The sequence below is a fragment of the Hoplias malabaricus genome, chromosome X2, assembly GCF_029633855.1.
Source record: "Hoplias malabaricus isolate fHopMal1 chromosome X2, fHopMal1.hap1, whole genome shotgun sequence".
Lineage (NCBI taxonomy): Eukaryota > Metazoa > Chordata > Actinopteri > Characiformes > Erythrinidae > Hoplias > Hoplias malabaricus.
The window spans coordinates 42,825,330-42,840,400 of NC_089819.1; the positions used below are offsets into that span (position 1 = coordinate 42,825,330).

At 37.5% G+C, this 15,071-nt stretch overlaps 1 protein-coding gene across 1 annotated transcript in view; it reads left to right on the forward strand.

Annotated features, from left to right (window-relative positions):
* LOC136677239 (immunoglobulin superfamily DCC subclass member 3-like) overlaps window positions 1-15,071 on the forward strand; it is a 110,517-nt gene that overhangs the window by 78,055 nt on the left and 17,391 nt on the right. The window contains exons 5-7 of the mRNA XM_066654712.1: window positions 498-635; window positions 9,269-9,427; window positions 13,476-13,641. Coding sequence (XP_066510809.1) covers window positions 498-635; window positions 9,269-9,427; window positions 13,476-13,641 — 463 coding nt within the window. The remainder of the gene's footprint in view (window positions 1-497; window positions 636-9,268; window positions 9,428-13,475; window positions 13,642-15,071) is intronic.

Here is a 15,071-nt window from a genome sequence, read left to right on the forward strand (position 1 = left end):
TTTACATTTGACTTCTTTTTTTTAGTGTCATCTAAATTAAAGTCAAATAACAATGTGTCCAAACCACAGGCAGTGAGTTGTTCTTTGGTACAAGTTGCTCAAGATGCTCGGTCAGACTCAGCGTTTAGATTCTCCTCCATGTTGCTTCCATATGGCTGATAGAGGCAGAATCGTGTATCTGTAGAAGGGTAGTGTGGTTTTAAAGGGACAGTACATTAACACAAATTGGGGACATGACAGAATTTCAAAAATAATAAAAAAGTAAAAAAAAAAAACTTGATATAATCGATATAGACAAAATTATATCGATTAGAAGTTCTGAATACCGATTTCAATTAATTTTCGATCAAATGCCTAGCCCTAACCAACGTAAACTTTTGCAAACCGAAATAAATGTAAAATGCTTTGCATAGGCTTATATTTGTTAAATTGGTTGAAATACATCTGTTTACATCCTTTCTTTCACTTACCTGTCACCTCTCCCTCTTTCTCTCCAGGCTCCCAGTCTTCAGTTTACAAAGACCCAATGATCCTTGTTGGCCCTGAAAACCTTACACTCACAGTTCACCAGACCGCCATCTTGGAGTGTGTTGCCACTGGCTACCCGCGCCCCATTGTGTCCTGGAGCCGACTAGGTAAGCCCTGAGATTTTATCAGAGTAAGAGGATGTTCACACATTGAAATTGGAATGGAATAGATCATGACGACATGGTGCTTGTATTATGAGTTTTCCACACACAATAGAAATGTCTTCTAAGTCAGGAGAAAATTTTGCTTCCAATTTTCCTGTTGATATTTATTGTCATCTAGCTGTACTGTGCCAAATCATACTTCTTACATTTCTCCTCTGGTCTAAGTGTACTTTAAGGAACAAGATATTTTTTCTTTAAAATTGCTGCTTCAAAATCATTGTGATTCTTTACTGAACTATACCAGGGAGAACAGAGCCTCTGTTGTTGCTACTCGGGACTCAGCACTGCAGAGACTGCACTATGTAACTTTTGGAGTAGTAGATTTTAGGACAGTGCTGTAAAAGTGAATTACACTCTGCAACTGTAGGGGGAGCCCAGGAGCAAAAATACCAAATTTTACTTAGTGTTCCTTTAAATACTAAATCAAATAGGTGACAACGGTGATGTATCTGGTCCTAAAGGGTTTGGGGATAATGAGATGTGAATGAACGTATGGAGTGTGTTTCACTTTGTTGCATTAACTGTCTCTATTTGTCTGGGATAACTTTAGACTAGATGTTACAACACTGCGGTGAAGATGTTTTGCATCCAGCCACATAAGCATGAGGGCGGATGATTAGATCTGGCTCACAAATGCTACATTTTCCAATGAGCGGATACTTGAATGCACTTTAGAGTAGCAGAAATCATTTCAAGGACTGTCTACAAACATTTGGACATAACATGTTTTTTAAAGTAATATTTTAACCATATCACCCACTCTTCCTATCCTATAGTTCTTTTGGTATTCCCATTATGGCTTCTCTTTTCATTTGAAGCTGAAAACCCTGGAGCGCCAATATATAAAACATCTCAGGGGCAATAGCGGAGACCAGCTCCAGCTTTTCATATTTTAATGAAAACATTTATTTGAGGAAAGTTGTAATTTACATAGGCTAACTGAATATTTCACATCGGTTTGAATCTGGAAAGCACGGTGTCTTAATTATCGTAATAGAGCGAGGGGGAAAAGAAGATGGAGGTTAAATGTCTGAGGAGCAGGATTGCATAATGTGATAATATACCAGTATTGCAATTGCATTGCTTCATACTGCTAGTGCAATCCTCTTTAGCCAAGAGGATTGCATGATAGGGATAGAATATTATGCACTGCGATTGCATTGCTACATATTGCGATATGCCTTGCAATATGCATTATTTGGACAAAACTTTGTGGACTCTCTACAATAATACTCGCCTGCATTATATGGATGTTTCTCCCTTTTTGCTGTTCCTGGAATGATTTACACCAGATGTCAAAACATTTCTGTGAGATGTTGATGCATTTCAGTCACAAGAACATTAGTAAGAGAACTGGTTTTGAATGATTAGTTCAGGATTACAAATATCACTCCAGCTGATGCCTACTGCATTGGAAAGGGCTCCGCTGCTCAGAGCATGTGCTTCATATTGTCACTGTCCAATGACAAACACGTATCTCATGTACCAATAGAAATTCTTTAAAGTTGCTATTTTGGAGATATATGTGTTTAATTGGACAGTGAAAATACCTTTTTAGCCTATGCTTGGCATTGAGCAAGGTGCTCTTAAACTCATGAGCTGCTCCAGAGTAACCCATTTTATTTGGTGAACCAGTGTTTTTACATGAGTAAGGATTAGACTGAAGTTCATTTGACCTTGATGGATATCAGACTTTACATGTTGGTTTACATTAATTCCTTAATTTATCAAAACTTATAGAATACTTTCATTGAATAGTATGTACATAGTAAAAACATAGTGATTGGGTGGAAGGCTCATTTTCATTTTGGCAGTATTGTGATAACAATGAACAAATGGAATGTAGTGCAGCAAACAGTGGTCTATTTCAAGCATTTGTTTCTTTTAATGTTGATGATTACGGCTTACAGCCAATGAAAACCCAAGAGTCATTGTCTCAGAAAATTTGAATAATCAACACAAAACACCTGCAAAGGTTTCCTAAGCCTGTAAAATGCTCCCTTAGACTTTTTCAGTAGGCTACACAATCACAGGGAAGACTGCTGACTTGACAGATGTCCAGAAGGCAGTCATTGATACCCTCCTGCTCAATCCAAGTACATTAATGGAAAGTTGAGTGGAAGGAAAATGTGTGGTAGAAAAAGGTGCACAGGCAACAAGGATAACCACAGCCTTGAAAGGATTGTCAAGAAAAGACCATTCAAAAAAAAAAGGAGTGGACTGCTGCTGGAGTCAGTGCTTCCAGAGCCACCAAATACAGACGTATACAGGATTAGGTCAACATTTCTGTATTAAAAATAATTTTTTTTAAATTTATCTTATATAATATTCTAAGGAAATAATGACTTTTGAGTTTTCATTGGCTGTAAGCCATAATCATCAACAAAGAAATAAATGCTTGAAAGGCTATAGAAATATATATAGAAAGGAATCTATATATATACGAGTTTCACTTTTTGAATTTAATTACAGAAATACATGAATTCCTTGATGATATTCTAATTCACTGAGATGCACCTGTAGAACACGACTGTTACAATGAAAATAGAAAGCTTATCCAAGACGAAAGTGTTATTGCTCAAAAGTCATTGGCTTTATTTCTGCCCTTTTGTTACAACATGGATGTCAGCTGTGAGAAAATGGTATTTGTTTGTTGGACGCTTATAGCTTTCCGAAGCCATTAGTTTAAAAACAGGGAATGGTTCGTTGAGGAATTTTAATCTCACCGACCTTCATATAAATGAATGCAGAGAAAACGCAGTAACTGCCCTTAAGGTGACATCATGCCCTGATGAGGTGCCATTGTGTATATGTGAGTGTGTGTTGGTATATGTGTGTTTGTTTGTATGCATGCATTAGCATGTGCGCACATGCATGTGCTGATTTGGCGTCTCAACCATTTGTCTTCTTTGCCCATGTATCATTAATGGAGTCTATTTATCACCATAAAGTGGTGTTTGACACCTGAACATACATAAGATAGAACAACATTTCTCTTCCTATTATCATATTAATAAACAGTCTCCCTCACGTCCATAAACTATAGTGATCTGCACTATATTCCAACGATGAGTACAACCTCAACCTCAACCTCATCTGCCAAGTAGAGGGCGGTTTATAAGTAAGTGTAATTTACTTTAATGATATAACACTCTCATGACAAAACCTTGATTATCCATTTTTGTGTCCATTTTTCCTTTTTGCCCCAACTGGAAAATAGCAGCAATAGTTTGTATTGTTTCAGAATTGCATAATGAATTAATCTATAAAATTCAGGCAAAATTGTTTGGACTATTTTCCTTTTACTGTTAACTGTAATAGAAATTTAAGAGTTTTTTTAGTTGTTGATATAACATATTGATTTAATATAAAACTACATTTGGTGTTTAATTTTTGATGATTGCTGCACATAGTATAAAAAATCTATAATAATTTTTACATTAGATATATATTAGAAAAGCAAATTAAATGTTTAACATTTAAGTCTTATCCTATATCTTTCTTGTTAAATGTTTTATTTCTTACTGTAATATGTGTCAGATTTATTTCATTGGGAGTCAGATTACAGAATTTTAATGTTTTGTCTCTTTTCTTTGGTTTTTATCCTTTTTTGCGCTTTATCTTGTTTTTTTCCTACCATGTGCTCTGTGTTTGTTTATGCCAACCATGTGCTTATGACTCCTCATGTGATCTCTTGCCACACCTCATTCTGTGTCTCTTCCCTGCGTGTTTATAAACCTTGGTCTTTAATCTTTAGACTGTTTGTCATGTTATGTGTGTATATTAATCTTGATCTGTTTCTTCCTTAGTATTGTTCATTGTTCATTCTCTGCCTTAGTCCTGTGAAACTTTCTAGGTTCTCCTCTGTTTCTGTTTAGTGTTTAGTTCTTTGTTGATCTCTAGTATTAATTTAGTCTGGTTTTGTCATTGTGTATGTTATTAAACATTATAAACATTATATATTATATAGATACACAGGAGAAGGATAAGACTTGCTGAGATTTTTTGATAACGTCATTTTAAAGGTACATTGGGCATTTTAGTTGCATACTTTAAAATATGTAGAACATGATTAAAAATAATAATTTTAGTGCAATGATATCAGTGCAAATGCATTCTCTGGCTGAGAAAAACTGTTTGGAAGACATAGAATGATAATGAGGTACAGTATGCAGCTGTATGCACCATGTTTTTGTGTTGAAATAACTAGCATGGTTTGGTTCATTTCAGCATGTTTGTTTATGTCAGTCATAATTTATTGATCATGCAGGACTTGATAACATGTTTATAATATATTTTCCCATTACCTGTTTATTACCATGCAGAAAAAGCATCAGAACCTACTTCATGTAGTTTTTTTTAAAGGGGCATAAGTGATTTACAAATATTAAAATGACCTCTGATTGAAAAGATTTGATGACAACCAAATTACATCTTAAATACATCAGTAACCTATCCTTTATTACAGCAATCTGTAATATATCTGTAATAAAATGAATTTACACAATTCCAAACAGCAGGCAGTACATTTCTTTGTGTTTTGTAGACTTTCGGTCTATCTGAGATATATAATCACATCTATCCGCCTGTTGTCACTTTCTAAGAAATAGATATATATTAACGTGCAAAGGTTTTAGGCACCAGAGATTATGAGATTTAAAAAGCTATTTATCTGAGAAGTTAGTGTTTATTTGCTAAAAAACAAACAAACACACAACAAATTACAACCAACATTAGAATAAAACAAAAAATAACATTATTCCAGTGAGTGTGATATTCTGTCTGTGAATGTGTTGGTTTAACTTTTTCCAAATCTCTTCTCGTGGCAGTCCGTATTATTTGAGGTTATCATGCAATGCCTAGTTTTACCGGTTAATAAATAATTATTTTAAATAATGTGTGCTGTTGATTTTACAAATTCATGCAATCAAGGAGAATCTGAACAAAACATTATTCTTTAAACTCACTCACACCTACTACTTTATAGAAAAAATATCTTATAGGCACTAAAGTGTTTTAAAAAAGCCTGATTGTATCTTTAACCACACTAACACTTGCAGGCCTGATTGCATCTTTAACTGTTCTTAGCACAACCCGCAGTGCGTTTAGTTGTGTGCTATCAGATCGAAGAGTCTTTTCTGGTCATTACCTGATCCAATTTACTTGTTGAGAATGTAAATGCCGGGCCCCTTGTGTAAGCAGTGTTGATAATCAGATTGTGGATATTGCCTTGCAGAATGTTGCTGGAATTAAATGCTAACAAAATGGGATTGGATTTGGCCATATTGGATTACACAGAAAGCGAGAGGTAGAAAGGGAGAGATGAAGCTAAGCTGTATAATGCATGTGATATCTGTATGTAAAGTCATGCTTAATGTCAAACACGCAAAGTGTGTGTTCTCTATTTGCGTGCTGTGTTAAGGAACCAAAATAGCACGTAAGATATGCGCCTACATGCTCACATCCACACATGCATGATTTACATCTGTACAGATTGTAATGGTGTATTACAATCAGAAGACCTCAGAATCTCATCAACATCATGTACAGAGAGTGGCTACATGATAGGGTTTATTTACATTTATTTCCATATGTTTGTGGACATATGCTCATCCAATATGCCTTCTGAAATGACTATTAATAGGGAGTCTGTTCCCCTTTTGCTGCATTTATTGCATTTCTGGGTAAGACTTTACACTAGATTTTGGAAGACTTGATGGTATTCAGCCGTGAGGGAATATGTGAGGTCAAGTACTGATTTTGGGTGTTTAGCTCTTAATCACAAAAACCACTCCATCTCAACAAATATGATATTAGATGAAGCTCCATCTCAACAGAGGACACACTCCCTTCATCAATGCCTCTACTGAAATTACTGAGTGAATTTCTAGCTCGTGCAGGCATATGAGCTGTCAATTGATGTTGCATCGGCTGTAGCCCAGAAATAAGTGGTGTGTGGCTTCACATGCCTTGGAGGAAACTTATGCAGCCTTTACTCTCTCAGCTTTGTGGCACTGAGTGATTGGTGAAGACAGAGTTAGTGGATGTAACGGGCAAAGACTAAAAATTAATTCAGTTCTGGGTCACGGTGGGACCAGAGCCTACCCAGAATCACTGGGCACAAGGCAGGAACACACCCTAGAGGGGGCGCCAGTCCTTCACAGGACAACACACACACACTCACATTCAGACTAAAAATTGGTTTGGTAAAATTTGGTGTAGGCTTGAACAGTAAGGTTTTGGCTCTACACGTATAAACACTGAACAATCACTGGATTATGAAATCCACCGACTCCACAGACCCACGATAGATAGAGCAGGTTTGATTTGGGTAGTGGATCATTTTCAGCACTGCAGTGACACTACAGTTTTTAAAGCCTTCTGTGTCACCGCTGGACTAAGAATAGCCCCGCAACCACAAATGTGTCCTGTGTCCACTGATATAGGACTAGATGGTGACCAACACAAATTGTGCAGTAACAGATGAACTACTGTGTCTGACTTTACATCTACAAGGTAGACCAATAAGGGTAGGTGTGTTTAATAGAGTGAACAATGACAGGACACAGGATTTAAAACTCATGCCTGCTCTGTAGTGGTCTTGTAGGAGTCCTGACCATTGAAGAACTTTCAGTTCATCCAATTCATTACAGTAACAGGAGGCTTGAACTTTTAGCTCTGTGCTCTGTCCGTACAGGTCATCAACATGAACCTTCCATATTTGCCATATTTTTAGGCTCCTAGTGTGGAACCCTGTGGCTGTAGTTGGTCCTGTAAACTCATCTGCTTTGTAAATCATGGCTCTCCATTTGGTCTTTAGTGCTCTGAATAGGCTATTAGGCCTCTGCTCTGTATAACTTGACTTGGCAGATGTCAGACAATTACGGCTAGTCATTCTAAATTACGCTCGGCTAACGTGCGCCTGCCAGGCATCTTAATGTGCGGCATAATAATAACACGGATATAGAGTGGATGACAGTGATCACTGTGGGGTGTGGGAATAAAGAACTCAGCTGGGCAGCAGTGCTGGTGTCTGTAACAGTCGAAATATTAATGTCCAGCCTAATTTGGATCTGTTCACATATATAGGGTCAACATTTATAATTGATGTTCAGATTGAAGGCACTTTTAAAAATAGCACAAACTGACTAGGGGCCCATGGTGACGCTATTAATAAATTCTGAGTAGAACTGTCAACACCGATTTTATTAGCACTGATTCTTTTCATTTTAATTATTTTGATGAATAATTCACTAAATGATAAAAAAGAAACAGACAAAGCAACAGTCATATGATAATTTATAACATATTACTAATTATTGCCTGTTTTCATATAATTGTGATGTCCATACAAGACACTGAGCTCAGAAAACACATACACACACTCTCTCACACACTGAAGGTCCCAGTTGAGCTGTAGTGTAGTGTTCACCCCTCACATGACCGAACATACAAGGTGCTGCCATGGCAACGGAATTCTCCTGCGTCACTGCCGTTTGTATTTTTCACATGTCCCCCCTCACTCTGCTCCTGCTCCAAGCCCCTCGCTCCACTCAACCCCATTGTTCTCGCCATGGTGGTCACACAGTCTGGAAGCATGGCAGACGACCACTGCTCTGGGCACCAAACCTTAAAGAAATAGTTTGGGTGGCTCATTGCACTTCATGACAATATGCAGTTAAAATTTGTATAATTTTGCCTTTCTAGGATAAATATGCAGATTTGCAGAAGGGGTCTACTACAGATTTCAGCAGTAAGATACTGTTAGTTTTATTTTTAACATAATTTTATACATATGAGACCCATACTTTACCTTTGACATGGTGTGAATCAATGTGATTTATAAAAATGGACAGAAGTATTTATCAATTTGATCAAGTATGGCAGGTCATCTACTGAGGCTTTAACAAACTTCGATCTATTTTTATAAATAACCTCAGGTCGGGACTAGTGTCAGAAACCTCATATGCAATTCTATTTTAGATTGCAGAACTGTTCAACATGGTTTGAGGCAAGTGTGTGATGTTGTGGCCTGTATCAGTGGCAGCGGGCAGTGACAGAATTGTTAGAGTGATATAAATTGCAATTATTGTCCACAAATGAAGGTCAGGGTTGTTATTTTGACTTAGATGACAAGCATACCTACATCTACTGACTTAAAATTTGAACACTTCCAATTACTGCCAATTAATTAATCTATGGGCTATTCACAAGCTCCAAAATATTAATGTACATTTCTTAATTAAGCTTTAAACAGTGACAATATTAAGGATTTTTTAAAGATTAGCCTTTAAGACTGAGCTGCCCCAGCCTGAAGAATTATAGCATTTGTGCAATTTTTTTTAATATCAAAACCCATACATTTGTAGTCCCTGAATGAACCAATTAATGCTCCACAGCATGGGTCCCCCACATGAAAACTTCTAAAATATGTTAGTACAAAATCTCTGTTACACCCAAATCACTAGGTGTTATTCTGTGTGTCACTGATGTGTGTTCTTTCCCCATATCTGTCTTACATTTCTCTCTCTCACTCACTCACTCTCTCTCCTTCCTTGTCTCTCTCTCTCTGACAGACGGAAGACCAATTGGAGTGGAGGGTATTCAGGTGTTGGGAACTGGCAATCTGATGATTTCTGATGTCAGAGTGCAGCACTCGGGTGTTTATGTCTGCGCAGCAAACAAACCTGGCACTCGTCTTCGCAGAACTGCTCAGGGGCGACTGGTGGTACAAGGTGAGTCATTATTTTACACACTGATTTATACACTAAAAGTCCAAAGCTGTGTGAGCACCTGCTTTTACAACATTTCTTATGGAATGGTGTTAATAGGTAGATGTCCACCTTTGCTCTACTCTTCTTGGAAGGCTTTACACTAGACGTAAGAACGTTTGTGTGAGGGTTTGATGGTATTAAACCATAAGAACATAAGTGAGTTTTATGGCTCTAAACATTATCCCTAAAAGCTAAAATTTGTCAAGGTTAAAGCACATTTGATACAATATTCGACCCTACAGAAGACTTGGAGATATGGATTTAAGTCTGTGAGGAGTTTGGAGTGTTCTCTGTGTGTATGCATGGGTTTCCTCTGGGGCTCAGGTTTCACCAGTCCAAAAAAACACCCGCTGTTATGTGAATTGGCTGTGTGAAATTACTCACAGCTGTGTGAGTGAATGTGTAAGTGTGTGATGCGCTGTGATGGACTGGCACTCTTTATTGGACTGGCATTCTTTATTTTGCTTGTCTTGTTTTGCATTACTGTTTTATAAAAGCAGTACAATGTTTAAATAATCTTTGGTATTATCTTTGGGTCAGGTTTTTGGGGACATTTAGGTGGCCTATTAGGTTAGTATTAAGTGGTCATACATTTCTAAATCATATCTGATTACTTCCAAAATAAAGGTGCCATTCTTTGGCTTCTTTCTGCTTCCACTGATCAATAAAATGATCACAGGCATTGACACACAATTAACAGCATGGCTCTTCCATCTAAGAGTTCTGTAATGCAGTGGCCTTGCCTCCTGCTGGTCAGGAAGATTAAATGGAGTATTGACTTGCTTTTCTATCAGTCCTTGCTTTTCTATCAGCTTAGACAGGGAGAGTGCTCCAGTCGATGTTTCCTGCTATCATATAAATACACAGCAGCATCCTCTTATAGAATGTTCTCCCAATTCACATTCGTGTATAAGATTTTCCTGCCATTTATATGATTTTAATGAAAAACATACCTCTCCAAAAAGTACATTTACAGAAGGAGAAAACAAAACATTCTTAATTTCAATGGAAGTGAATGTAAAAAAAATTATGGAGCATTACTATTGGTGCATTCATCATGAAATTTTTACAGTGTGAAAGACAGCAGTTGTGTTCAAATGATGCAGTAGAAATTAGAAGTAATTGACAAAAATGGAAATACAGATTTTTGATTGAACTGCTATGATATAAAAAAGCTTTTTTTTTAACTTACCTTAAATTTACAGCTTCATATTTATTGTGACGTGTCACAGACCTGTAAAAAGGAGAACAGAGCCTCTGTTGTTTCTACTCTGCGCTCAGCACTGCAGAAAATTTGCTATGTAATATTTGGGGGAGGGTAGGAAAGCACCCCACCCCTCCCCCTTGATTTCAGGACAGTGCTGTAAATTACACTTTGCAACAGTAGAGGGAACCCTAGAGCAAAAAACTGAAATCTTACCTAGAATTCCTTTAATGTATTAATTTGTTCCACTGTTAGAACTGTTTTCTGTATGCTCTACTGTGTCTTGTGTGATGCATTACTACTATTACTACTATTGCTACAACACACACTAACACTACCATCATGTTACTGCAACCAAGAATACTTTAAAAAATTTGCAGAGCAACAGATGGACTGCAGTCTGTATTTGTAGAACTACCAGGTGCATCTATATGGTCAGTTGATCAGGTAATAAAATGGACAATTAATGTAGAAAGAAGAGACCATTTTAATATTTTGGTTTACATAGCAACTGAAAGTTTGCCCCCCCCCCCCCCAGCTTTCAGAGGCGGCAGTGGGCGAATGCTAAAAGGAGTTAATGATCATCAATCAAACGTAGTTAGCACATCCACGCTCAGGCACATTGCTGTCTCAAGCTGCTCTGATGCTGCTCAAGTGGTGGGAATCTTAGCTTGGTAGAAGCTACTACTGAACGCTGTGGAGAATTGTGTGGCATTGCTATGTAGGTCAGAGTTACAACTGTATAGCTGCTGTGATTTGGATTAATGTATTTGAAGGAGATATGAAGTAGCTTCTCTATAACTTCTGATTCAGTATGACTTTTTTTTTCACTTTCTACCTGGTTGCCATCTTTTTTCTTAGTACAATATTGTCCTAAAATCAAATACCACTCTTAATTTCTACAAAAGACACATTAACCAGTAACTTATTAAATGGGCATATTTAATCAATTCCACAGTTTGGGCTTTATGTGCTTCTCACAATCCAAGTGGTCTCAAATACATGCAGTGATGTCAAGGCCTAGACTTAGATGTGGTTACTCTGCTGAGGACATCAACATTTCCTTTACTCAATAATTGTTTCTTGACATCTTCACATCAGTTCAGACCAGCAATACTGAGTTTTCTTCTCACTGTAGAAGGAAGTAGGGTTTTTTTAATCACACTTCTGCTACAGTTCATCCAACACCTGCCAAAATCAGCAGCATTTGAACTCATCCCAACACACGAGATGTCAAATGACCATCTACACGCTCTGCTATTTCTGCAGCATTGTAATGTACAAATGTGTTGTTCACACAATTGGCTGCCTTGCAAATATTTAGCATTTTATTTAGAGTTTGTTACTTTTATATTGATTATTCAGCAATTTTCTGTCATGGTGATTGTGCATGGTAATTATTGTGTGATTAATATCTTTTTAGACAGAGTTTTGATTCATTTGCTATTGATATTGATATTTCTACATGTTTATATTGTCCTGCTCCTGCGGTCACTGGATTGGTTAGCTGCCCACTCCCGGTCAGGAAACTGACATTTAATCCTGTGCAAGATAACATGACGGAACCTGGGAGTTCAGTGGGAATGAAGCTAGAAGGACAGCTTCAGTAAATATTATGAAAATACAAAAAAATTGTATTTTAATTGATATGGAACAATGCAGAGTTCTAATATGAACAAACCAACAAGGTCAACATTTTGATATTTATTTCATCTTGACTTTAAAACCCATGGGAATTAAGCAAACGAAGGGTGATCTCTGAGTTTGCACCATACTGTATGACTCTCTCTATCTAATATAGCTCATACTTAAAGACATGTCCACAGCCTTGCTGCCAAGATCACATATCTCTTGTACTGTAAGGATGAGAAGTTCAGTGCATTAATCTCTTTTATAAGAGACCCATCTCCACTAAACTCCCTCTGATGGGCTTCTAATGGTGTGGCCGCCTTCGCAAACCAAGCAACAGTGATTCTTGTGGTGGAAGGCACATATGGGGTTTATGGCCTAAATGATTAGGCCTATCACAGTACGGACGTCAGCCTTGATGTATCATATAATGCAGCTGTGGATACAAATGATATGGCAGTAATTGCAGGAGGGGAAATTGCAATATCAAGGCTGTTGCCACTAATCGGCCGCTAATCACAAATTTCCAGCTAAACTAAATGCAACCTAATTAAGAAGTAATCGTTTATTGGATTAACGGCAACTCTGCATCAGTTACAGCTAATAGAACATGGCTGAGGAAAAGGGCAACTCTGCATTAAGACTTTGGGGGTCTCTCCATAGGCCATGCCAGCTCACTTGAAGTGTTAGTCACATGACTGTGAAGCAGCCCCCACTCTCTTCAGCCTGAAACCTGCTTCTTTGTCACTTAATCTCTTGCAATTTACACTGGAACTGGAGTGTAGATTCTCTGTTCTACACTGGAGTGTAGATTCTCTTCTGAAATCTGTTTTCCTCTGCTGTAATAAAGTTAATTGGAGGCTTAGACTCAGTCTTGCCACAGTAACAACATGCTTATAATGTGATCAAAATATAGCAATCCTTAGAACTGCAATTTTACATTCTTTTTCTCTTGATTGCTCCCTTTTGTTCCTGCCCTCCCACTCTCTTTCGAGGCCTGAGTTGTTCTGAGTTGTTCAAACACTAACAATAGTAAAGCAGCGTGAATACAGTATAATTAGATTGGATTTAATGTTAAACAGAAAGTTGCAGAAATATACATGTATTGTGAATGTCATACTTATAGGATAAAATGAAGGTGAATAATACCTCTCTCTCTTTTTCTGCTTTCTACAGCTCCAGCAGAGTTTGTCCAGCCTCCCCAGTCTATAGCACGGCCCGTGGGCACCACTGCTATCTTTACTTGCTTGGCTCAGGGAGAGCCCACCCCTCAGCTCACCTGGCTCAAGAATGGTCAGATCCTGGAGCCTGGAGGTCATGTCAAACTTAGGAACAACAACAGGTGAGAGCAGAGCATTACTGTTAATATTACTGTTTTATGAGGAAATATTAAAAAGTCATGGGACTTCACTGTACTCTACTTATTCCCACTCATTTGTGTATGTGACTTTTCATTGAGCTGATCATGAATGCTAAAAAATATGTAAAGTTGAATTTTGGTGCTGAAAGCCTGGTCAGCTTTCATCCAAAACCTGTGGAGTGTTTTGTTATACCCTTTTCATGTCTCTTCATTTAGACTGTCGTTAAAGCCAATGTTCACAATTGTATTCAAAAAACACTTTTTATAAAACTCAAGAAATGTTTTCCTGACAATTTGTTAGCTCTCAAACTTGTTAATAATTATGAAGTCCAATGTCAGTAAATTAGATTACTTTAGGTGGAAATATCTCTAAATTCAAAAGACAGCTAACAGCATAATAGTAAACAGACCAAGACTACAATTAAACTAAATAACTCAAGTTACAAATGAGTTTCTGTGCTAGTTCAAATAGTGAGTATAACTTGCAGGCAAGTTAAAATTCAGCCACATACAAATTCTTAACTTTAAAAGATGTGGAGCTTCTAAACAATCCAGAGAAAACAGCATTTCCTCACAATCGTAGACATTCCCTTTAAGCTTTTAATGCTGTTTTTGAAGGCATATTTATAAATTCTATTTTTATGATGTGTTGTGGAGAAACTGAAGTTGGCTTCTTTAAGGCTTCTTAAACTTCATACTTAAAAAGTCATACTTAACATTCCACTTTATATAGGACAGCAGTAATGCTGTGGGCCCTGCAGCCGCTGCAACATTTAGGATTTTTGAAATTATATTTGTTAAAGCATGTGTGTTGTCTTAGTCTGGGTTGAGTTTTTGTCATAGCATCTTGCCCTTAATTTGCACGAATATCAGCAATAAGGACTGTTTTTTGTTCACAAAACACTAATATCTCTAGCCGGGATCCGTGTTTCTAAAAATATGTGTATGTGTTGCTGTTTTGTTCTGGTAAATGATGCTTTTGCTTTTTTTCTCAAATGCAGTGTTAATTTGTTTGCATGTCACAACACCTGGGTGGACATTTGCCCGTTGAGACATGATGGTTAGATTGTATCCGAATCACACTCTCTGTAGCCACGGAGTGAGAATTGGATTTCTATCTGTGGCTGTCCAAGCCTATTTGATAGCTCCTGGGTTATTAGGTTAGCCAGATATGGTTGAAATGGGATATTTCTGACTGTGTATTGCGCTTTGAGTTGTTTTGTTTACACCACACATGGGAAATATGGTAACAGGTTTAGTAAAGATCACATCATCTCACAACAGAAGCTTTTTTGTGAAGTTTCTTGTGCTGTTGCTTGTGTTTGATGGTCATGATGGTGGGGGCTGTAGTCCCGAGAGGCTCAGAGTGTTGCTGTTTTCTAATAACGCTTCTTGAGGTAAGTGGGACAGGA